Below are 24,019 nucleotides of genomic sequence, written 5' to 3'. Positions count from 1 at the left end.
ACACACAGATTTGACCTCCTTTTATCATCTCTCGAACAATAGAAAGTTGAGAAGCTGCATCCTTGGGTTCTGCAAAATCTACTTTCATCCCCTTATGTGGTTTGAGAGGGCACTAGATAACAGCAAAAATATTTCTTCACGAGATGAGGAACTCCCAAATGCTTCTCATCACCCCCATCATAAGCATCTACTACCCCTTCCTACTCACCAGTGTAAATGCTCTTGCCCTACACACCCTTTCAGATTTGGCAAAACACCACTATACTTCTGCAGCAACAGTATTACTGTATTTTTTGTAATCTTGACTTGTACTGAGAACCTCATGCTTATGTTTTAGACTGAGACAACGGTTTTCTAGGGGTTTTTCTACCTAAGGTCCCTAGCCTAACCTGCTAGTACTAGGCCAAACACTGCGTCACCTAACAACCCCCCCCCCCCCCCCCCCCCCCCATCAACACCACCAGGGTTTCCTGAGCAACATTTTACAGAATCATCTTTGGCAACTCTGCACTTGTAGCTACTTCATCACACCTCAACAACAAAACCGTTAGCTCGTACTTTGCTACACGTGTTAGTCGTTACCTGCCTCTGATGATATCGAATGTAAATATAGCAATAACTCGTTAGACGCCAGGCTCTGGAGTGGCTTGAGGTCTGGATGAAAATAAATGAATCCCCGTGTCTTTTTTAAATCCGCAAGCTTCAGAAGGTCTGTCTTCTGTGTTGGATCCCTTTATGCTGCCATCCAAACTAATCAGATTATGTCAAGAGGTTAAACGAGGCTTTTAAGCAGTAGTGTTGAGCCTGTTTTGGAAAGAGATCAGTGGAGGCCAGGATCCGTTAAAAGGTGGGTGTGCTTTGCAGTATTCAGTGAGCATCCTTTCTAGGCCACATGTTATGGTCTTTCGGAAAGCTATAAGTAGTAGCCTGACCGTTGCCTTGTCAAAGATCCCAGGCGAAGACGATTTGAAAGTGAAACAACCTAACCCCGCACGAGCCACCCCCAACAAACAAACACACCCCTCTCCCCACTTGTCCCTTTATTTTAAGCCTAGGATCAAGTGGAGGCTGGCTCAGCAAAGATGTCTGTAGTGATACTTGTGTTAAAGTACTGTGATGACATAACCGAAGAGACTCTTGTAAGTGGAAGTTTTTACAGTCATTTTATTCCCGCGCTAATCAGGAGCCACTGAAGGATGGCAAGAGCTTATATTTTTGGGCCAATGTCTTTTTGCCTAGACTGTATTCTGCATCTTCAAATTGTAGGCCTTTTGCCTGGCCCAACATTGATGGACTGACAGAGTTGATATCTCTATTGCATGTAATTTTGGATACTTTAGGAAAGGCTTTTTCAAAGATATCTGCCTCAATGAAGTAGCAATTTTGAAAACTGATTTTTCTGTTGTTCATGCTGAGGTCAGGTAAAGGACACTAAGACATTTATTGTGCAGGTCAGCTGCCGAGTAAAATAAAGGTTGGTTGGTGGGTAATGGCGAAAGGAGAGTAAAGCATAAGTCTAGGTCAGAACAGCTTGATTTTGGTTTTTTAGCCCTTTCAATATCAGCTGATGTAATTCTCAATGGCATAATACGTGCAAGGTTAGAGCGAGGTTAATACTAGTGTCTTCGGTATAGAAATGAAAGGGAAAATCATTACCTGAATCTTAAAGCCATGTATCTGAAAACTTCACATATAGGTGTCATTGGTAAGACTAGAAGCATCAATCCAAGATCTAATCTGCTCCAGTATTTGTCTCCAGGTTCACAGCTGCACATACTTATGTATCTTTTCTCAACTTTATTCAATAGGGGCACTTGTTATCTCGGTCTATGCTGTCTGTCCTGACATCACTGCTACTGTTACTCCTGATCTCAAGAATCCTTCAGGGAAAGGTAAGGTTAAGTGTGGATTTGTAATTTGTAAACCGTTAACAGATTCATATTTGGTTTACTCCCAAAAATCTCATAGTGTATTTGCAAAATGAGGATAACATTTGGAGATGCTCTGCTTTTCCCTAGTTTAATACATTTTCAGGTGTCACTCATACACCTCACCTGTTTGTTGTAGGGATATGCACAGCTGTGCCAATAAGTTATTCCTAGATAGCTATTCTTGTCTTTGTACAGCCCAGTGACGGCAAAGCTGTGCAAGTTAACCTTATTGCTCACCTGTAAGATCCTTGTGTGATTTTCATTTGACTTTAATAGTGTGACAAATACACTGGAATAGTAATAGGCCAACTTCAGTCCCAGCTCAAAAACACTGCTCAAGGAAAGCACCAAGATCCTGACCTCTGAGTCCGACGCTCTTAATTTCAATGTGCTGTGCAATCCTCTGCTGCCACGCCATTCATTATAACTCTAGAGCTGATGCTCTGCTCCTTTAGTGCATTGGATAGAAAAGATCAGATAGATTAAATGTATTGTACAGTTTGTTAAAACCTTTACAAATACGTTTCTCATTAAAATCTTTTGGCATTATGTCCCGGGGTGCCCGGGGACTCAAGAGTTGAACTATCCTCTACTGCGCTAACTGGCAAGTCAATGGAAGGAGAGGCAAAGAACTTATATAGACTTCTCAAAGAAGATTTTATTTGTGTATAGGTCTTTCTCCTTCGGCTGGTGATGCGTTCTCTAGCGAACGCCGCAGGGTCATAGGCCTGGGTGCGGGGTAGATCCAGTTTGGCTCTGGAGATGGTTCCACACGTTCTCCGGACCAGGGGTCTCCGTATGAAAGAAAAGAAGACAGAGGAGTATCAGGACCGGGTATGCGACTACACGGTGAGGGACCGGGAGTGAGGGAAACCCGTGTCACGTGGTATATACATAGAGCGTATAAGGTGAGGAAGTGCTCGTGAAGGGGGGGGTCAGGGACTATTTACACGGGCTGTACAGGTCAATCGACAACAGGCAGGACTCAACTTCCCATCCACCCTGCCATACGACCCCGTACCTGTTGTAGCCACGCTCCTCCCGTGGGAACGTGGCGGGGCGGCTCGCAGATCTGTTGGCCTCCTGGCTTCTCCGTCTCCTCCGCTTTCCTCGGGCTGTTGTCCTCCGACTCCTCGCTACGGCTGCTCACACGCTCCTCTCCTCCTCTGCTCTCTTCTCGGGAAACGCTGTCCGCCTCTTCCTTGATCCGGGCTCCTTTTGACGCCGGCGCGTCATCCTCTGGGGGCGGGGCTACCCGTACAGTGTCCAGCCCCTTAAAGGAATAGGTTTCATTCAGGTCCGATGTCGGCCACCAGTATTCAGGGTCTCCGGTCCTCCAATCCACGTCCACGTCCGGGCCAGGCGGCTGTGGAGAGGGAACGGAGTCAGGTGAGATAGCGGGGTCGGACCACCAGTCCGTGGTCTGACCCCCCTCTAGGGGCCCCCGGGGACCCACCCCGTCACACATTATAAGTTATTTTAGAAGATAAAAAAAAATACAATTAAACATCAGTGTAAGTAAAGACAATTAAAATAAATAATAAAAGAAAAAACGGGCGAGTAGTGGATAGCACATTAAAATTTACCCCTAGGCTCCATGAAACAGGGTTATAGTCTCCAGGCATTGTGTCGGTGTTAAACTGATGCTTAATCGTGCTGGGTCAGCTCGTTGTTGTCCAGTTCAGGATAGACGCATATTAGCCCAGGGGTGTACAGTCGAGCTCGTCAACGTTGTCCACAGGGTATTTTTTTAATTTGCCCCCATAGTACATGTATTTTTATTTCTCTCAAAAAGTCTAGGATTATGCACCCTCGCTTATTCTACGAATTGTTTTCAGACATTAAGTCAGGAATGTATTAACTGAAATCAACGTGTCTGCCTAAAGTGCTTACCTAGCCAAATACAGGTATTTCTGAATATACAAGGTTGGTCATAAGGCATTTATTCCTTGGGAGGGATGTGCTCCATCTTTTTTTTTTATCATGTGTTGATTGTCACACTTCCTCTAAGCGATACAGATTATTATAATGTTAACCTATTCTAAACATATTGTGAATAGCTGATAAACAAATCTAACCACACTCTTATAAATAGACAAATAGACAGTAAGGCCTGAACATCTAAGCCACTAGCTTCTTTAAGCAGATAGCACGGCTCGACTCAGTCAGTCCTGTTTCCCATTAGCAGGTGGGTAGCAAATAACCTCCTTATTAGCTTACTATTGCCAGTGATCCCTGTTTCCTGAAACATTACATCGTTATATTTTCCTACTACTCTTGTAGTTTGTTGCAGTGTAGATGTTTACATATTCGTCCAGTGTTCCAGGAAGAAATAACTAGTTAGAAGCTCACCCAGACGTTGAAGATGAGCTAATCGATGTTCATGCAAATGCTTGACCATTTCTTCATAATCTCTGACCAACCAAAATCGCTTTTACAGATAGGATCTCCCATTCTCAAAGTCTTTGTATCTGATAAAGGGCTATTGCAAAGCATTACAGCATCTGGCTACCCTCTTGCTGCTCATAAAAGACTGCTAAAGACAAGCATTTATATTTTCCTTTGAGAAGAGCTCCCCGTATTATTCTTCCTTTCAATTTAGGGCAAATTCCTTTGTCACAGATAGATAGATTCTTGTATTCAAGTATGAGCATTCCCAGTAGGGGGAGTTTAACTCACTGATATGTCATAGCCATAACTTGGATCCAGTCAGAAAATAACAATACACACTAGCACACAGTTATGGAGACAAATTCAACTCTAGATGACTTATCGTAGAGAGGATATAGATTCATAACTTAACAGCTGTATATATCACTTGTAATTAAACTACACTGTGCATTCTAGAATCAGGCTGGCACCTAGTAATGAAAGGTTCCTTCACTCTGTATGAAAAGAATTCTTGAAAAGAAAAGTCAGAAAAGAAGCAGTTTATCGAAAGTTTTGGCAGCTGTAATGTGATCCAGCTTTGCAGCAGTGACCAACGGTGCAGCCTGGGTAGCAGATTGCACAAATTTAGCATTTGCAGCTTAACAAATTTCCCATTCATAGATCGTTCAGTTTAAACATGAGGGTATTCTGATTTCCTGAGATGATTTGTCAATGCATTCTTGTGTATATTATGCCTTTCAACCTTTTTCTTTAATCGTGTAGTTATTATGTTTTATCTTCTTTCTTCTGGGTTAATTTAGAGCTAATTAATCAGATTCACAGGTTAGAGCCCCGTTGGGATTTGAAGGCTCAACTGCTATAATTATTTTTGTTTAGCCTGCTTTCTACTCCGCATATTAACTATAGATGTATAGAGATTGCCTGAGGTAAAGGACTTCCAGCCCCTTGTAGTTTATCATTTCCCTTGTCTTCCAGAACTCGACTTGGGCCTATTTTGCCCATATCCAACTACCATGTACATGGTACTTTTTTTCTTCTTCTTCTTTATCCGAAGCGGTTATTCTGAGATTGGTGCACTGCTTTGTGTTGTTAAAAAGTTTGTGTAGCTCAATTTCCTCAAGTGAGCTGCTCCTAGGCAGAAATAATGTGAGAAATGGGCTGTAGAGCTTAGTAGCTAAAAATGGCATCTATGGTCCGGAGCTATAGGATGTGTACATTGGTAGGCAGATGTGAGTACAGCCATGATTTAGGGGCTGTAGGTGGAGAGCACAGCTCCAGGGGTGGGAGTGTGGAGCCATTGCAATGGTTTAGTTACTGGGATGCTCTATAAAGGTTGGTAGTATTGAGTCCAGCCATGCCATCAAGTGAGAGGGGACAGCCTGAGAAATCTTTGCATCTAAATTCTGGCCTAGACATATGCTTGGTTCTGGAGGTATATTGTGTGCACGCTGGTTGAGCACATTTGAGTACAACCCTAATATAGGCTTCATAGGAGGGAAGCAGAGTTCCAGAGGAGGTTGGTGTATTTAATAGGGTGACCAGTAAAAGAGGGTGGGAGCATGTCAGGTCATGCTCACCACTGAGAGGGAGTATGTCTGCTGTGCAGGGTTCTCCAACCAGTCATGCAGTCCTCTTGGTTGTCAGGAGTGCCTTGTCACTGATGGATAGAAGCTATGCTATTATGGTTTTAACACAGTCTTCATCTCTTTTCAGGAATACTTCTTTATGTGCCAATTAATCTGAGCCAAAATCGTCTTGGAGGGAGTGCATTGGCTCAGTGTTACTCCCAGCTTGGAGACTGTTGCCCTGATCTGGAGAATCCAGGAGTGCTTGCTGCCTGCTTCAATATTACTCAGAACTTGCTAGAAGGTAAGGCAGTCTGCAATTCACTGACTATCATTGCGTGTACTACCATAAACTAAAGCAGGGTACAGAAGTAAATTGTTCTTTTAACATTGAATGTTTTTAAGTGTGATTGTTAGTCCACTGTTGTAAACAAAATACACTAAGGATCTAAGAGAGAAGCCCCAATGAGAAAGCTTATCACTCCCTAGCAATATAGAAATTCACAAAAGATACGTTCTCTCTAAACAAATATGTCGTGTAAGTAGCTACTAAATAGCAATTGCCTTCCAAAATGTGTCAGAAAAAATATGGGGGGGTGAAAGAAAGATCTTATCTTTAAGGACGAGAACCCTCGCTCACCCAAGGGTGACATGCTTCATCATAGGCCTCCCGCCTCACACCAGGGTCGCAAGGTCCCAGGTGTGGGCTACAACTCTTCAAAAAATTGTGTGTGAAGAGGAGCTGAGGTGTTTTCAATAGGGGAGGCTGAAGAAGTTGGTGAGTGGGGGACGGAGTGCAAATAAAGTGAACATTTTTTAAAACTGTCTTAAGGGGACCCAATAACTTTATTCATTGGTACCCTTATACAGGGTTAAAAACAAAGAGGACTAGGGGCCATTAACAAATATACCCCTACTAGAGGTCAACATGTTTCTGCTCTCACTTGACTCCAACCGGAGTTGATGGGCATTCCTCAGGACCAAAAAGAAAACTAGTCACTCTGCAAAAGTGAAAGTGATAAAACACAAAAACATAAATTGTTCATCACAGTTAATTATACTGACCGTCAAAGGTTTGTAACCTGTATATATGACAATTGATAAATACACCGTCTCATCTGTAAAGAGAAACAAAAATCATAAAACACTTATTATCTGAACACCATTCGTGTGCAAAGTAAACTCTATCCCTAACAGAGCCCAACATACATATCTTCAAAAAACGATCATATTCATGTGGTGATTGGTGGGAGGAATTCTATTACCTCTCTTCAGCCATAAGGTACCACACGTCGAGCTCAGCTAGCAAAAAAAAAAAGCAGAAGGACACTTGGCAGTCATGAGGAACAGACAGGCTGTACATTTTATACAGTGCATATCACGTATACTCGGGAACACTCCAAAAAGGGGTCGTGGCAAAAAAGAGCACTGCCCGTCTTCATATTAAAAATAACCTTTCGGAGTCTCTTTAACATGGGTGCTTATCCCACTACAGCGTTTGTAATTCTATTTAACACTCTGCTAAACAATGAGGGTTACATGCACCTTTCGCATCAATCTTCTGCAGAGTTATAGATATCCAGTCAGTCTTCGGAGCCGACTACAACAAAGGACTTCAAACTCTATAGTCAAATACAGACTACCTTAATACCACTGATGGTGAAAACGGCCCAGGCTCTCCCCATCAATATTCGTCCGTTCACAGTCTCTCATGAATTTTTACTCTGAATAAACAACACTCACCGTGATCCGGTTGTTAAATAAGCATTTGCAATGCAATAGGTCTCGCATTAGGAAAGTTTGAGGTATTGGTATTGTAAATGACAAATTATTTATTTATGTTTTGGTTTTGAAAATAGCGAAATGAATAGCTTTGTCATTTACAATGCAAATAGTTTTACCTTTCGCAAACGTGACACCTATAGCATTTGTAATGCAATATGTGTTGTATTTACATGACTTAGATGTATCAATAGTACAAATAACAATGGCTTTTATTTTATTTTTTAATAATTAATACTTAAATAAAAGTTATTGTAATTTATAATGGCAATAGCTTAAACTTTTATAAATAACTTTTGGGAAGATTATGTTCAGTGTATTTTATTGTGATGAAAATCCAAGAAAAGAAGTTAAATATTAACATCTTTTTGTGACATTTGTAATAAATCGTGAAACATTGAGAGAACATATTAGAACCAGTTGTTGTTGAATGGTTGCACAGAGTGATGCTGTGGCATTCAGTGGTGCTGAGTGATGCTGTGGCCTTCAGTGGTGCTGAGTGATGCTGTGGCATTCAGTGATGCTGAGTTATGCTGTTTGCAAAAAACACAGTTGATGGACAGATTGTAGAACAATGTCATACATTCACCCCAGTACAAGGATCTGGGCCTAAATCCATCGTTTTTTTGCACTCCACACCACCCTGGGTTAGACACTGGCTATATGCAAATCAGCTCTGACCCTATGCCTCATGGGAACAGTCCAGTCCGAACTACCAAGCCATGTCTTTCCCAGACCTGAATCAAGCATCCAAGGACCGGTTTCTGGCTATCAGCCTTCATCAGCCTGGATAGCTTGACTCCAGTGGCCGAAGACGGCTGCAATGCCAGAAACCGGTCCCCGGAAGCTTGTTTCCTTTCCAGTGAAGAATTGGCTTGGTAGTTTGGTCTGCCCTGTTCCCATGATGCACTGGGCCAGGGACAGACTAATTTGCATATAGCCAGGTTCTGAACTGGGATGGTGCAGTGAGCTAAAAAACGGTGATGGATCAAGCCCTGATCTGTTGACTGGGTAGGAGTGTTCTGATTAACTCAGATACTCTGTCCATCACCACCCCCTTTTTGAAATAGCTGAGTTATGCTGTGGCATTCAGTGGTGCTGAGTGATGCTGTGGCATTCAGTTGTGCTGTGGCGTTGAGTGATGCTGTGGCGTTGAGTGAGGCTGTGGCGTTGAGTGAGGCTGTGGCGTTGAGTGAGGCTGTGGCGTTGAGTGAGGCTGTGGCGTTGAGTGAGGCTGTGGCGTTGAGTGAGGCTGTGGCGTTGAGTGAGGCTGTGGCGTTGAGTGGTGCTGTGGCGTTGAGTGGTGCTGTGGCGTTGAGGGGTTGCGTTGGAGGGTGGAGTTGGGGGGATGATTTGGAGGGTGGAGTTGAGGGGATGATTTGGAGGGTGGAGTTGGGGGGATGATTTGGAGGGTGGAGTTGGGGGGATGATTTCGAGGGTGGAGTTTGAGTTGGAGGGTGGAGTTTGAGTTGGAGGGTGCAGTTTGAGTTGGAGGGTGGATTTGGAGGGTGGATTTGGATGTAGGATTTTGATTTGGATGGTGGAGTTTGAGGGTGGAGTTGGATTTTGAGTGTGGAGTTGGAGTCCGTAGTTGTAGTTTGCGGGTGGATTTGGAGGCTGGAGTTGTAGTTGGAGGGTGGATTTGTAGGGTGGATTTGGATGTTGGAGTTGGAGGGTGTTTTTGGAGGGTGGGTTTGTAGTTGGAGTAAGGATTTGGAGGGTGGATTTGGAGGGTGTAGTCGGAGGGTGTATTTGGAGGGTGTAGTAGTGCTTGGAGTGTGGATTTGGATGGTGGATTCTGAGGGTGGAGTTGGTGGGTAGAGTGGTGGTGCTAGAGTGTGGGCGCTAGAGTGGTGGATAGGGTGAAGTGGGGGGGTGGGTGGATGGATGGATGGATGGATGGATGGATGGATGGATGGAGTGGGGGGGGGGGTTGGATGGAAACACTACAGAAAACATAAGCTCTTGTGAATTAGAAGGCCAAGATTACTATGGGCAGTCAGAGATGCAGGGTGAGGCAGGGCTTTAAGTGGGAATAAAAACAAGCAATGGGACCAAGACAGTGAGAAAGGAACACATATTAGTCCTAGGAAGGTCACACGTGCAAACATTTCTGTTTTTAAAATTTGTATTCCATCAAAACAAAAAGCATTTATTTTACTGTCTTCTTCATGGACATACGTATGTTTGTATTTCTTAAATGTGTGATGTTACTACTTTATTGCCCTTGAAACACGTTCTCTTGTAAGAGCTGCCCTTTTCCCCAGGTTTAAAAACGGGTGCTCTGATAATCTGTTCAACAAACCACAGCAAAGCTCTTGAAGAATTGTATGAGAGGCCCCTGTTATGTTTCTTTAAGATGTAGCCTGGAATGTTCATTCAGGTGATGTTGTGGGATTCTAGTCTGATGTCATCCCAGTGGCATTAGGGACAATTGGCCCAGCTGTATCTGGCAAGAGGCTGCTTGGGCTCTTTATTCATTTATAATAAACACACCTGAAGATACCCTTTTGTGTCTTCCTGCTTTTCTAACTACAACAAATTTGGCGACGCTTGTACTCATGCCAGATGGGAAAGGTGATACAGTGAAGAGGATAGATTAACCCAAACGTGGGAAATAAAAGACCCAACTCGTCGAGGAGAGCAGCGCTGAGACGTTTTTCTGTTTAAAAATAAATAAAAAATTCTACATGAAATTCTGCCTGATATCTAAAGGTCACACTTGAGACTGTGTTAGTAACCTTGTTAGATCGGGTAAGAGCCATCGGCGCTGCGTGCAATCTGAAGCAGTTAGCTTTGCGAAGTCCACTGACCAGCTGCGTGTGAGTTAAGAGGCATTTGTTAACGTTTAACTACGAAGCGTGCTAGTCACTGGAGGTACATCAAGGAATTGAATGATATGCGCAAGACATTTAAATGTAAAGACTGCTGGCGAATGATGAAGCTTTAAATTAGATGGACATACATTCATTCATATTGCTTCCTTGGCAGCCTCCGTAAAGAGGCCAGAGATTGAAAGGGCACAGATGCACACGGATATTCCCCTCTTCTCCCTCAGGCAGCACATCATTGCAGAGCATGTCCTGCTGCTCACAATACCCACATAGAGATAGCAAAAAAGAACTGCTTCTGGGAAGGGTGCATAAGGAGTGGGCACGTGTGTGATTAAAAGTAGATCAGAAGAAGCCGTGTTTGTGGGCATGGCTGCTCACAATAACCACATAAAGATAGCAAAAAAGAACTGCTTCTGGGAAGGGTGCATAAGGAGTGGGCACGTGTGTGATTAAAAAAAGATCAGAAGAAGCCGTGTTTGTGGGCATGGCTGCTCACAATAACCACATAAAGATAGCAAAAAAGAACTGCTTCTGGGAAGGGTGCATAAGGAGTGGGCACATGTGTGATTAAAAAAAGATCAGAAGAAGCCGCCATGTTTGTGGGCAGGGTCTGCATGGGGATGTTGAAAGCTTAATTTGCTGTGTTTAATTTGGGGTTGAAAGCAATGTGGGAAAGAGCAGAGGAAGTGAGCAGGCAGACACAGAAGCCAAAACAGTCTGTGTAGCTGCCTTTAAAAGAGTGGCGGGAATGTCAGGGGGGTCTCGAGGAGCCCCTGCAGGATGCAGTGACGGGACTTATCAAAGAGGCATTGAAATGGTTGGCTCACCCCAGTAGGCAGCCTGTCTGTCCTTTAGAGACATTTGAAAGGCATGTGCGGGCAGACCTGGACTCTGTGAGGGCTCATGGAAGGGCTGAATGTTTACACCAAGAGGCTCTCTGAGGTCATCAAAGGGTTGCGGCCAAAGTGAACGCAGGCGCTTAATAAGATGTGTACCTCTCGGGTGGCCTTTGGTGGAGGGGGCTGGTCTGTACTCCTGCAGTCTGACTGGCGAGCGGCAGAAAGAAAATACTGCTTTTGTATGCGTTCGTTTGGAACGGCTTGGCTTCCGTGTTAATTTGTAGTGGGTAAGGCAGTGGCACTCGGAGCCCTGACTGGCTATATTGTGTGCATTTGGGTGGACCTGCGACGGCTACCAGTCTTTGCACTGGTGGGGACGAGATGCTCCTTTGACTGGTTTTCGAAGCACTTGTGCACAAGTGGGACTGTCGAACCTAATGTTTAGTACGTTTCGCAGTTGGTGTGCTTGTAGGACGAGATTCCTCGAGAAGACCTGGACATATGGAGGCTAAGAAGTGACGCAAGAGACTGCAAGTCACAGATCCTGGGCCAAAAATAATACTTTAAGTTTTCGCTTTTAATATTGTATGCAGCGTTTTTTTTTTGTTTTTTTTTACATACTAGAAAGTTGTTGCTCTTCAAGAAACTGAGGATGCAAATCGCGTGGACACTTTTCAAATGACTAAATACAAATATAAAAAATACATTCATTCATATTGCTTCCTTGGCAGCCTCAGTAAAGATGCCAGAGATTGAATGGGCCCAGATGCACCTATATTTCCCTCTTCTCCCTCAGGCAGCACATCATTGCAGAGCATGTACTGCTGCTGCTGCTGCTTACAATACCCACGCGCAGGTCACTGAGACGAGAACATCAAAGCGGCCGAAAGGGGAGAAAGGAGGGCTGAGTGCACGCCGAGGTGACAAGAAGGACTGGGCGAGAAGGGAGGGGGGAATGCCAGCAGGTAAAGTGATGGGGGGAGGGAGGGTGGAGGAAGCATTCGAGTGATGCGCGCGCCCGCTCACATGCACTGAAGGCCCCCCTCGCTCCGTGGCTTTTATAGAATTAAACAGAAAAGCAGTTGGACGGTGTAAATACATAAAGCAGGATAGTCGCGTACTGTGGAAAGGACAATGCCATGTGTCCAAAAATCGTGCATTTGGCCAATCGTGCACACAAAAATGTAAACGCACTGCTCAATTTGGAAGAAACCGATTTCAAACATTTGTAAAAGTGAAACATTTTCAGGAAAGAAAATAGACCTCACCATCACAAAACTTTTAACAAGCATTTACAATGCAATGGTTTTGCCTTTGTTAAAGTTAGAGCTATTGGCATTGCTCTTGACACTCTGAAGCTCCACTCTGAAGCTCCACTCTGAAGCTCCACTCTGAAGCTCCACTCTGAAGCTCCACTCTGAAGCTCCACTCTGAAGCTCCACTCTGAAGCTCCACTCTGAAGCTCCACTCTGCACTCTGAAGCTCCACTCTGCACTCTGAAGCTCCACTCTGCACTCTGAAGCTCCACTCTGCACTCTGAAGCTCCACTCTGAAGCTCCACTCTGCACTCTGAAGCTCCACTCTGAAGCTCCACTCTGCACTCTGAAGCTCCACTCTGAAGCTCCACTCTGCACTCTGAAGCTCCACTCTGAAGCTCCACTCTGCACTCTGAAGCTCCACTCTGCACTCTGAAGCTCCACTCTGAAGCTCCACTCTGAAGCTCCACTCTGCACTCTGAAGCTGCACTCTGAAGCTCCACTCTGCACTCTGAAGCTGCACTCTGAAGCTCCACTCTGCACTCTGAAGCTCCACTCTGCACTCTGAAGCTCCACTCTGCACTCTGAAGCTCCACTCTGCACTCTGAAGCTCCACTCTGAAGCTCCACTCTGCACTCTGAAGCTCCACTCTGCACTCTGAAGCTCCACTCTGCACTCTGAAGCTCCACTCTGAAGCTCCACTCTGCACTCTGAAGCTCCACTCTGAAGCTCCACTCTGCACTCTGAAGCTCCACTCTGCACTCTGAAGCTCCACTCTGAAGCTCCACTCTGCACTCTGAAGCTCCACTCTGAAGCTCCACTCTGCACTCTGAAGCTCCACTCTGAAGCTCCACTCTGCACTCTGAAGCTCCACTCTGAAGCTCCACTCTGCACTCTGAAGCTCCACTCTGAAGCTCCACTCTGCACTCTGAAGCTCCACTCTGCACTCTGAAGCTCCACTCTGAAGCTCCACTCTGAAGCTCCACTCTGAAGCTCCACTCTGAAGCTCCACTCTGAAGCTCCACTCTGAAGCTCCACTCTGAAGCTCCACTCTGAAGCTCCACTCTGAAGCTCCACTCTGAAGCTCCACTCTGAAGCTCCACTCTGAAGCTCCACTCTGAAGCTCCACTCTGCACTCTGAAGCTCCACTCTGAAGCTCCACTCTGAAGCTCCACTCTGAAGCTCCACTCTGAAGCTCCACTCTGAAGCTCCACTCTGAAGCGCCACTCTGCAGCTCCACTCTGCACTCTGAAGCTCCACTCTGAAGCTCCACTCTGAAGCTCCACTCTGAAGCTCCACTCTGAAGCTCCACTCTGAAGCTCCACTCTGAAGCTCCACTCTGAACTCTGAAGCTCCACTCTGAAGCTCCACTCTGAAGCTCCACTCTGCACTCTGAAGCTCCACTCTGCACTCTGAAGCTCCACTCTGAAGCTCCACTCTGCACTCTGAAGCTCCACTCTGAAGCTCCACTCTGCACTCTGAAGCTCCACTCTGAAGCTCCACTCTGCACTCTGAAGCTCCACTCTGCACTCTGAAGCTCCACTCTGAAGCTCCACTCTGCACTCTGAAGCTCCACTCTGCACTCTGAAGCTCCACTCTGCACTCTGAAGCTCCACTCTGAAGCTCCACTCTGCACTCTGAAGCTCCACTCTGAAGCTCCACTCTGCACTCTGAAGCTGCACTCTGAAGCTCCACTCTGCACTCTGAAGCTCCACTCTGCACTCTGAAGCTCCACTCTGCACTCTGAAGCTCCACTCTGCACTCTGAAGCTCCACTCTGCACTCTGAAGCTCCACTCTGCACTCTGAAGCTCCACTCTGCACTCTGAAGCTCCACTCTGCACTCTGAAGCTCCACTCTCCACTCTGAAGCTCCACTCTGAAGCTCCACTCTGAAGCTCCACTCTGAAGCTCCACTCTGAAGCTCCACTCTGAAGCTCCACTCTGAAGCTCCACTCTGAAGCTCCACTCTGAAGCGCCACTCTGAAGCGCCACTCTGCAGCGCCACTCTGCAGCGCCACTCTGCAGCGCCACTCTGCAGCTCCACTCTGCAGCTCCACTCTGCAGCTCCACTCTGCAGCTCCACTCTGCAGCTCCACTCTGCAGCTCCACTCTGCAGCTCCACTCTGAATCTGCAGCTCCACTCTGAATCTGCAGCTCCACTCTGAATCTGCAGCTCCACTCTGAATCTGCAGCTCCACTCTGAATCTGCAGCTCCACTCTGAATCTGCAGCTCCACTCTGAATCTGCAGCTCCACTCTGAATCTGCAGCTCCACTCTGAATCTGCAGCTCCACTCTGAATCTGCAGCTCCACTCTGAATCTGCAGCTCCACTCTGAATCTACAGCTCCACTCTGAATCTGCAGCTCCACTCTGAATCTGCAGCTCCACTCTGAATCTGCAGCTCCACTCTGAATCTGCAGCTCCACTCTGAAGCTCCACTCTGAAGCTCCACTCTGAAGCTCCACTCTGCAGCTCCACTCTGCAGCTCCACTCTGCACTCTGAAGCTCCACTCTGCAGCTCCACTCTGCACTCTGAAGCTCCACTCTGAAGCTCCACTCTGCACTCTGAAGCTCCACTCTGCACTCTGAAGCTCCACTCTGAAGCTCCACTCTGCACTCTGAAGCTCCACTCTGAAGCTCCACTCTGAAGCTCCACTCTGAAGCTCCACTCTGAAGCTCCACTCTGAAGCTCCACTCTGAAGCTCCACTCTGAAGCTCCACTCTGAAGCTCCACTCTGAAGCTCCACTCTGAAGCTCCACTCTGCACTCTGAAGCTCCACTCTGAAGCTCCACTCTGAAGCTCCACTCTGAAGCTCCACTCTGCACTCTGAAGCTCCACTCTGCACTCTGAAGCTCCACTCTGCACTCTGAAGCTCCACTCTGCACTCTGAAGCTCCACTCTGCACTCTGAAGCTCCACTCTGCACTCTGAAGCTCCACTCTGCACTCTGAAGCTCCACTCTGCACTCTGAAGCTCCACTCTGCACTCTGAAGCTCCACTCTGCACTCTGAAGCTCCACTCTGCACTCTGAAGCTCCACTCTGCACTCTGAAGCTCCACTCTGCACTCTGAAGCTCCACTCTGCACTCTGAAGCTCCACTCTGCACTCTGAAGCTCCACTCTGCACTCCGAAGCTCCACTCTGCACTCTGAAGCTCCACTCTGCACTCCGAAGCTCCACTCTGCACTCCGAAGCTCCACTCTGCACTCTGAAGCTCCACTCTGAAGCTCCACTCTGAAGCTCCACTCTGAAGCTCCACTCTGAAGCTCCACTCTGAAGCTCCACTCTGAAGCTCCACTCTGAAGCTCCACTCTGAAGCTCCACTCTGAAGCTCCACTCTGAAGCTCCACTCTGAAGCTCCACTCTGAAGCTCCACTCTGAAGCTCCACTCTGAAGCTCCACTCTGAAGCTCCACTCTGCAGCTCCACTCTGAATCTGCAGCTCCACTCTGCACTCTGAAGCTCCACTCTGAAGCTCCACTCTGAAGCTCCACTCTGAAGCTCCACTCTGAAGCTCCACTCTGAAGCTCCACTCTGAAGCTCCACTCTGAAGCTCCACTCTGAAGCTCCACTCTGAAGCTCCACTCTGAAGCTCCACTCTGAAGCTCCACTCTGAAGCTGCACTCTGCACTCTGAAGCTCCACTCTGCACTCTGAAGCTCCACTCTGCACTCTGAAGCTCCACTCTGAAGCTCCACTCTGAAGCTCCACTCTGCACTCTGAAGCTCCACTCTGAAGCTCCACTCTGAAGCTCCACTCTGAAGCTCCACTCTGAAGCTCCACTCTGAAGCTCCACTCTGAATCTCCACTCTGAAGCTCAGCTCCACTCTGAAGCTCCACTCTGAAGCTCAGCTCCACTCTGAAGCTCCACTCTGAAGCTCCACTCTGAAGCTCAGCTCCACTCTGAAGCTCCACTCTGAAGCTCAGCTCCACTCTGAAGCTCAGCTCCACTCTGAAGCTCCACTCTGAAGCTCAGCTCCACTCTGAAGCTCCACTCTGCACTCTGAAGCTCCACTCTGCACTCTGAAGCTCCACTCTGCACTCTGAAGCTCCACTCTGCACTCTGAAGCTCCACTCTGCACTCTGAAGCTCCACTCTGCACTCTGAAGCTCCACTCTGCACTCTGAAGCTCCACTCTGCACTCTGAAGCTCCACTCTGCACTCTGAAGCTCCACTCTGAAGCTCCACTCTGCACTCTGAAGCTGCACTCTGAAGCTCCACTCTGAAGCTCCACTCTGCACTCTGAAGCTCCACTCTGCACTCTGAAGCTCCACTCTGCACTCTGAAGCTCCACTCTGCACTCTGAAGCTCCACTCTGCACTCTGAAGCTCCACTCTGCACTCTGAAGCTCCACTCTGCACTCTGAAGCTCCACTCTGCACTCTGAAGCTCCACTCTCCACTCTGAAGCTCCACTCTGAAGCTCCACTCTGAAGCTCCACTCTGAAGCTCCACTCTGAAGCGCCACTCTGAAGCGCCACTCTGAAGCGCCACTCTGCAGCGCCACTCTGCAGCGCCACTCTGCAGCGCCACTCTGCAGCGCCACTCTGCAGCGCCACTCTGCAGCGCCACTCTGCAGCTCCACTCTGCAGCTCCACTCTGCAGCTCCACTCTGAATCTGCAGCTCCACTCTGAATCTGCAGCTCCACTCTGAATCTGCAGCTCCACTCTGAATCTGCAGCTCCACTCTGAATCTGCAGCTCCACTCTGAATCTGCAGCTCCACTCTGAAGCGCCACTCTGAAGCGCCACTCTGAAGCGCCACTCTGCAGCGCCACTCTGCAGCGCCACTCTGCAGCGCCACTCTGCAGCGCCACTCTGCAGCGCCACTCTGCAGCGCCACTCTGCAGCGCCACTCTGCAGCGCCACTCTGCAGCGCCACTCTGCAGCGCCACTCTGCAGCTCCACTCTGAAGCTCCACTCTGAAGCTCCACTCTGAAGCTCCACTCTGAAGCTCCACTCTGCAGCTCCACTCTGCAGCTCCACTCTGAATCTGCAGCTCCACTCTGCACTCTGAAGCTCCACTCTGAAGCTCCACTCTGAAGCTCCACTCTGAAGCTCCACTCTGAAGCTCCACTCTGAAGCTCCACTCTGCACTCTGAAGCTCCACTCTGCACTCTGAAGCTCCACTCTGAAGCTCCACTCTGCACTCTGAAGCTCCACTCTGAAGCTCCACTCTGCACTCTGAAGCTCCACTCTGAAGCTCCACTCTGAAGCTCCACTCTGCACTCTGAAGCTCCACTCTGAAGCTCCACTCTGCACTCTGAAGCTCCACTCTGAAGCTCCACTCTGCACTCTGAAGCTCCACTCTGAAGCTCCACTCTGCACTCTGAAGCTCCACTCTGCACTCTGAAGCTCCACTCTGAAGCTCCACTCTGCACTCTGAAGCTCCACTCTGAAGCTCCACTCTGCACTCTGAAGCTGCACTCTGAAGCTCCACTCTGCACTCTGAAGCTCCACTCTGCACTCTGAAGCTCCACTCTGCACTCTGAAGCTCCACTCTGCACTCTGAAGCTCCACTCTGCACTCTGAAGCTCCACTCTGCACTCTGAAGCTCCACTCTGCACTCTGAAGCTCCACTCTGCACTCTGAAGCTCCACTCTGAAGCTCCACTCTGAAGCTCCACTCTGAAGCTCCACTCTGAAGCTCCACTCTGAAGCGCCACTCTGAAGCGCCACTCTGCAGCGCCACTCTGCAGCGCCACTCTGCAGCGCCACTCTGCAGCGCCACTCTGCAGCGCCACTCTGCAGCGCCACTCTGCAGCGCCACTCTGCAGCGCCACTCTGCAGCTCCACTCTGCAGCTCCACTCTGAATCTGCAGCTCCACTCTGAATCTGCAGCTCCACTCTGAATCTGCAGCTCCACTCTGAATCTGCAGCTCCACTCTGAATCTGCAGCTCCACTCTGAATCTGCAGCTCCACTCTGAATCTGCAGCTCCACTCTGAATCTGCAGCTCCACTCTGAATCTGCAGCTCCACTCTGAAGCTCCACTCTGAAGCTCCACTCTGAAGCTCCACTCTGCACTCTGAAGCTCCACTCTGCAGCTCCACTCTGCACTCTGAAGCTCCACTCTGAAGCTCCACTCTGCACTCTGAAGCTCCACTCTGAAGCTCCACTCTGCACTCTGAAGCTCCACTCTGAAGCTCCACTCTGCACTCTGAAGCTCCACTCTGAAGCTCCACTCTGAAGCTCCACTCTGAAGCTCCACTCTGAAGCTCCACTCTGAAGCTCCACTCTGAAGCTCCACTCTGAAGCTCCACTCTGCACTCTGAAGCTCCACTCTGAAGCTCCACTCTGCACTCTGAAGCTGCACTCTGAAGCTCCACTCTGCACTCTGAAGCTCCACTCTGCACTCTGAAGCTCCACTCTGCACTCTGAAGCTCCACTCTGCACTCTGAAGCTCCACTCTGCACTCTGAAGCTCCACTCTGCACTCTGAAGCTCCACTCTGCACTCTGAAGCTCCACTCTGCACTCTGAAGCTCCACTCTGCACTCTGAAGCTCCACTCTGCACTCTGAAGCTCCACTCTGCACTCTGAAGCTCCACTCTGCACTCTGAAGCTCCACTCTGCACTCTGAAGCTCCACTCTGCACTCTGAAGCTCCACTCTGAAGCTCCACTCTGAAGCTCCACTCTGAAGCTCCACTCTGAAGCTCCACTCTGAAGCTCCACTCTGAAGCTCCACTCTGCAGCTCCACTCTGAATCTGCAGCTCCACTCTGCACTCTGAAGCTCCACTCTGAAGCTCCACTCTGAAGCTCCACTCTGAAGCTCCACTCTGAAGCTCCACTCTGAAGCTCCACTCTGAAGCTCCACTCTGAAGCTCCACTCTGAAGCTCCACTCTGAAGCTCCACTCTGCACTCTGAAGCTCCACTCTGAAGCTCCACTCTGCACTCTGAAGCTGCACTCTGAAGCTCCACTCTGCACTCTGAAGCTCCACTCTGCACTCTGAAGCTCCACTCTGCACTCTGAAGCTCCACTCTGAAGCTCCACTCTGAAGCTCCACTCTGAAGCTCCACTCTGAAGCTCCACTCTGAAGCTCCACTCTGAAGCTCAGCTCCACTCTGAAGCTCCACTCTGAAGCTCCACTCTGAAGCTCAGCTCCACTCTGAAGCTCCACTCTGAAGCTCCACTCTGAAGCTCAGCTCCACTCTGAAGCTCAGCTCCACTCTGAAGCTCCACTCTGAAGCTCAGCTCCACTCTGAAGCTCCACTCTGAAGCTCCACTCTGAAGCTCCACTCTGCACTCTGAAGCTCCACTCTGCACTCTGAAGCTCCACTCTGCACTCTGAAGCTCCACTCTGCACTCTGAAGCTCCACTCTGCACTCTGAAGCTCCACTCTGCACTCTGAAGCTCCACTCTGCACTCTGAAGCTCCACTCTGCACTCTGAAGCTCCACTCTGCACTCTGAAGCTCCACTCTGCACTCTGAAGCTCCACTCTGAAGCTCCACTCTGCACTCTGAAGCTCCACTCTGAAGCTCCACTCTGCACTCTGAAGCTGCACTCTGAAGCTCCACTCTGCACTCTGAAGCTCCACTCTGCACTCTGAAGCTCCACTCTGCACTCTGAAGCTCCACTCTGCACTCTGAAGCTCCACTCTGCACTCTGAAGCTCCACTCTGCACTCTGAAGCTCCACTCTGCACTCTGAAGCTCCACTCTGCACTCTGAAGCTCCACTCTGCACTCTGAAGCTCCACTCTCCACTCTGAAGCTCCACTCTGAAGCTCCACTCTGAAGCTCCACTCTGAAGCTCCACTCTGAAGCTCCACTCTGAAGCTCCACTCTGAAGCTCCACTCTGAAGCTCCACTCTGAAGCGCCACTCTGCAGCGCCACTCTGCAGCGCCACTCTGCAGCGCCACTCTGCAGCGCCACTCTGCAGCGCCACTCTGCAGCGCCACTCTGCAGCGCCACTCTGCAGCGCCACTCTGCAGCGCCACTCTGCAGCTCCACTCTGCAGCTCCACTCTGCAGCTCCACTCTGAATCTGCAGCTCCACTCTGAATCTGCAGCTCCACTCTGAATCTGCAGCTCCACTCTGAATCTGCAGCTCCACTCTGAATCTGCAGCTCCACTCTGAATCTGCAGCTCCACTCTGAATCTGCAGCTCCACTCTGAATCTGCAGCTCCACTCTGAAGCTCCACTCTGCAGCTCCACTCTGAAGCTCCACTCTGAAGCTCCACTCTGAAGCTCCACTCTGAAGCTCCACTCTGAAGCTCCACTCTGAAGCTCCACTCTGCACTCTGAAGCTCCACTCTGCAGCTCCACTCTGCACTCTGAAGCTCCACTCTGAAGCTCCACTCTGCACTCTGAAGCTCCACTCTGAAGCTCCACTCTGCACTCTGAAGCTCCACTCTGAAGCTCCACTCTGCACTCTGAAGCTCCACTCTGAAGCTCCACTCTGAAGCTCCACTCTGAAGCTCCACTCTGAAGCTCCACTCTGAAGCTCCACTCTGAAGCTCCACTCTGAAGCTCCACTCTGCACTCTGAAGCTCCACTCTGAAGCTCCACTCTGCACTCTGAAGCTGCACTCTGAAGCTCCACTCTGCACTCTGAAGCTCCACTCTGCACTCTGAAGCTCCACTCTGCACTCTGAAGCTCCACTCTGCACTCTGAAGCTCCACTCTGCAGCTCCACTCTGCACTCTGAAGCTCCACTCTGCACTCTGAAGCTCCACTCTGCACTCTGAAGCTCCACTCTGCACTCTGAAGCTCCACTCTGCACTCTGAAGCTCCACTCTGCACTCCGAAGCTCCACTCTGCACTCCGAAGCTCCACTCTGCACTCCGAAGCTCCACTCTGCACTCTGAAGCTCCACTCTGAAGCTCCACTCTGAAGCTCCACTCTGAAGCTCCACTCTGAAGCTCCACTCTGAAGCTCCACTCTGAAGCTCCACTCTGCAGCTCCACTCTGAATCTGCAGCTCCACTCTGCACTCTGAAGCTCCACTCTGAAGCTCCACTCTGAAGCTCCACTCTGAAGCTCCACTCTGAAGCTCCACTCTGAAGCTCCACTCTGAAGCTCCACTCTGCACTCTGAAGCTCCACTCTGAAGCTCCACTCTGCACTCTGAAGCTGCACTCTGAAGCTCCACTCTGCACTCTGAAGCTCCACTCTGCACTCTGAAGCTCCACTCTGAAGCTCCACTCTGAAGCTCCACTCTGAAGCTCCACTCTGAAGCTCCACTCTGAAGCTCCACTCTGAAGCTCAGCTCCACTCTGAAGCTCCACTCTGAAGCTCCACTCTGAAGCTCCACTCTGAAGCTCCACTCTGAAGCTCAGCTCCACTCTGAAGCTCCACTCTGAAGCTCCACTCTGAAGCTCCACTCTGAATCTGAAGCTCCACTCTGAAGCTCCACTCTGAAGCTCCACTCTGAAGCTCCACTCTGAAGCTCCACTCTGCACTCTGAAGCTGCACTCTGAAGCTCCACTCTGCACTCTGAAGCTCCACTCTGCACTCTGAAGCTCCACTCTGCACTCTGAAGCTCCACTCTGCACTCTGAAGCTCCACTCTGCACTCTGAAGCTCCACTCTGAAGCTCCACTCTGCACTCTGAAGCTCCACTCTGCACTCTGAAGCTCCACTCTGCACTCTGAAGCTCCACTCTGCACTCTGAAGCTCCACTCTGCACTCTGAAGCTCCACTCTGCACTCTGAAGCTCCACTCTGCACTCTGAAGCTCCACTCTGCACTCTGAAGCTCCACTCTGCACTCTGAAGCTCCACTCTGCACTCTGCACTCTGAAGCTCCACTCTGCACTCTGAAGCTCCACTCTGCACTCTGAAGCTCCACTCTGCACTCTGAAGCTCCACTCTGAAGCTCCACTCTGGCTGAACATAACAGTCTGCAGTTTCACACGTTACATTTGTGTTAGCTGCATTACGTCATAATTTATTGTCAAAGGCTGGTTCAAATATGTTCTTTATTTATTTATTTATTTATTTCTAGCGATTTTTAGAGCGCGCAAATACCCTAGGGTGTCTCGGCGCTGTAGTTGCAGAACTCTCCGGAAGGGGGGGTGGAATTAGGCAGGGAACAACCGTGTCTTTAGTTGTTTTCTAAAGTTAAGAAGGGTCGGAGCGCACTTGATGTTTAGAGGAAGTTCATTCCACAGTATGGCCGTGGCCACAGCAAAGCGTTTGTCACCCCAGTTGGCCCTTCTTGTCCGGGGGACCATGAGTAGGTGCGCTGAGGATGACCGCAGAGTTCTAGTATGCTCAAGCGGACGGAAGGCTCTTCTTAAGAATAGGGGTCCTTGGCCGTGAATGGCCTTATATGCAATGCATAAAGCCTTAAACTTGATGCGGCTCCTCACCGGTAGCCAATGTAATTGTCGAATGTAGGGAGAGACCGATGCAAATCTAGGGATGGATAGAAGTGTTCTGGCGGCAGCGTTCTGGACAGTTTGCAGTTTATTAAGAACCTTTTGTTGAGTGTTGAGTAGCAGTGCATTACAGTAATCAGTTTTAGAGAATACTAATGCACTGACCAAGGTTTTACCTGCATGTGACGGGAGGTATGGGATTAGTTTTTTTATCCTTTTTAGTACGTGGAAGGAAGAAGAAACCACAGCATTGACATGTTGCTGGAATGTTTCAAGTCACTAGTCAGCCCACTACCGAGCAGACTGACCCGGACCCAGCCCAGTCCATCCAGGGCTTTCAGTGGCATTCATCACAGTGTCTCACCGGAAGGCGGGCATCAGAGAGAAGCGGGAGGGGGCGGGAAAGGGGGAGGAGAGAGCTGACGACGGCCGGCCGGAGCACGAAGGCGGGCACCAGGAAACAAGCGGGAGGGGGAGCAAGGGAGGTGCCGGCAATGCCGGAACAGACTCGGGGGCGTTCCCGGCGTCGCGTGACGTCGGCAAAAGCCAAAGAATGTCGGGAACGCCCCCGTGTCTGGTCCGGCATTGACGGACAGGCCCCTCGTCCAATGGCAAGGCTCCATTTACGGAGCCAGCCAATGAATGAGGAGGGCCGACCCAAAGCACACTACAATTCTCATCAGGTTTTCGCCTGCGCGAAAAAGATGCGCAGAGCGCATCTTTTGGCGAGGCAAAACCTAAAAACTAAAAGTACATGCACAGGGTGGTCTCGTTTGAATTCCATGAAGCAAAATCAATGCAAAAGATGTGTAATATTTCCGTTCATCACATTTGTGAAGGTGGGAAAAGAACTACCACTTGGAAATAGAAAGAAAATATTTAAAAATTGCGTTTATTGACCATAACCAATAATGCCAGTACAACGGTCGACTAGAAATTCGGTCCCTGAAATAACCAAACAAGAACAGAGTCCTTTTTTGGGCTCAGACGCTCAAAGAAACAGAATGTTGAGCAACATGAGGTGCTGCAAGTATATGAGAAGGCAAAGAAACGTGGGCAAACCAGAAAGATTTCCAGACTAAGTTTAAATGTCAATGTAACACTCTGAA

General features: G+C 48.9%; 1 protein-coding gene across 1 annotated transcript in view; it reads left to right on the top strand.

The window, feature by feature from the left end:
* The window catches only part of PFAS (phosphoribosylformylglycinamidine synthase), a 323,630-nt gene that overhangs the window by 212,983 nt on the left and 86,628 nt on the right, over positions 1–24,019 (top strand). The window contains exons 20-21 of the mRNA XM_078652618.1: positions 1,809–1,892; positions 6,036–6,191. Coding sequence (XP_078508744.1) covers positions 1,809–1,892; positions 6,036–6,191 — 240 coding nt within the window. The remainder of the gene's footprint in view (positions 1–1,808; positions 1,893–6,035; positions 6,192–24,019) is intronic.

Source organism: Lissotriton helveticus, chromosome 7 (genome assembly GCF_964261635.1).
Source record: "Lissotriton helveticus chromosome 7, aLisHel1.1, whole genome shotgun sequence".
Lineage (NCBI taxonomy): Eukaryota > Metazoa > Chordata > Amphibia > Caudata > Salamandridae > Lissotriton > Lissotriton helveticus.
This window is presented reverse-complemented; position numbering and strand designations above follow the sequence as displayed.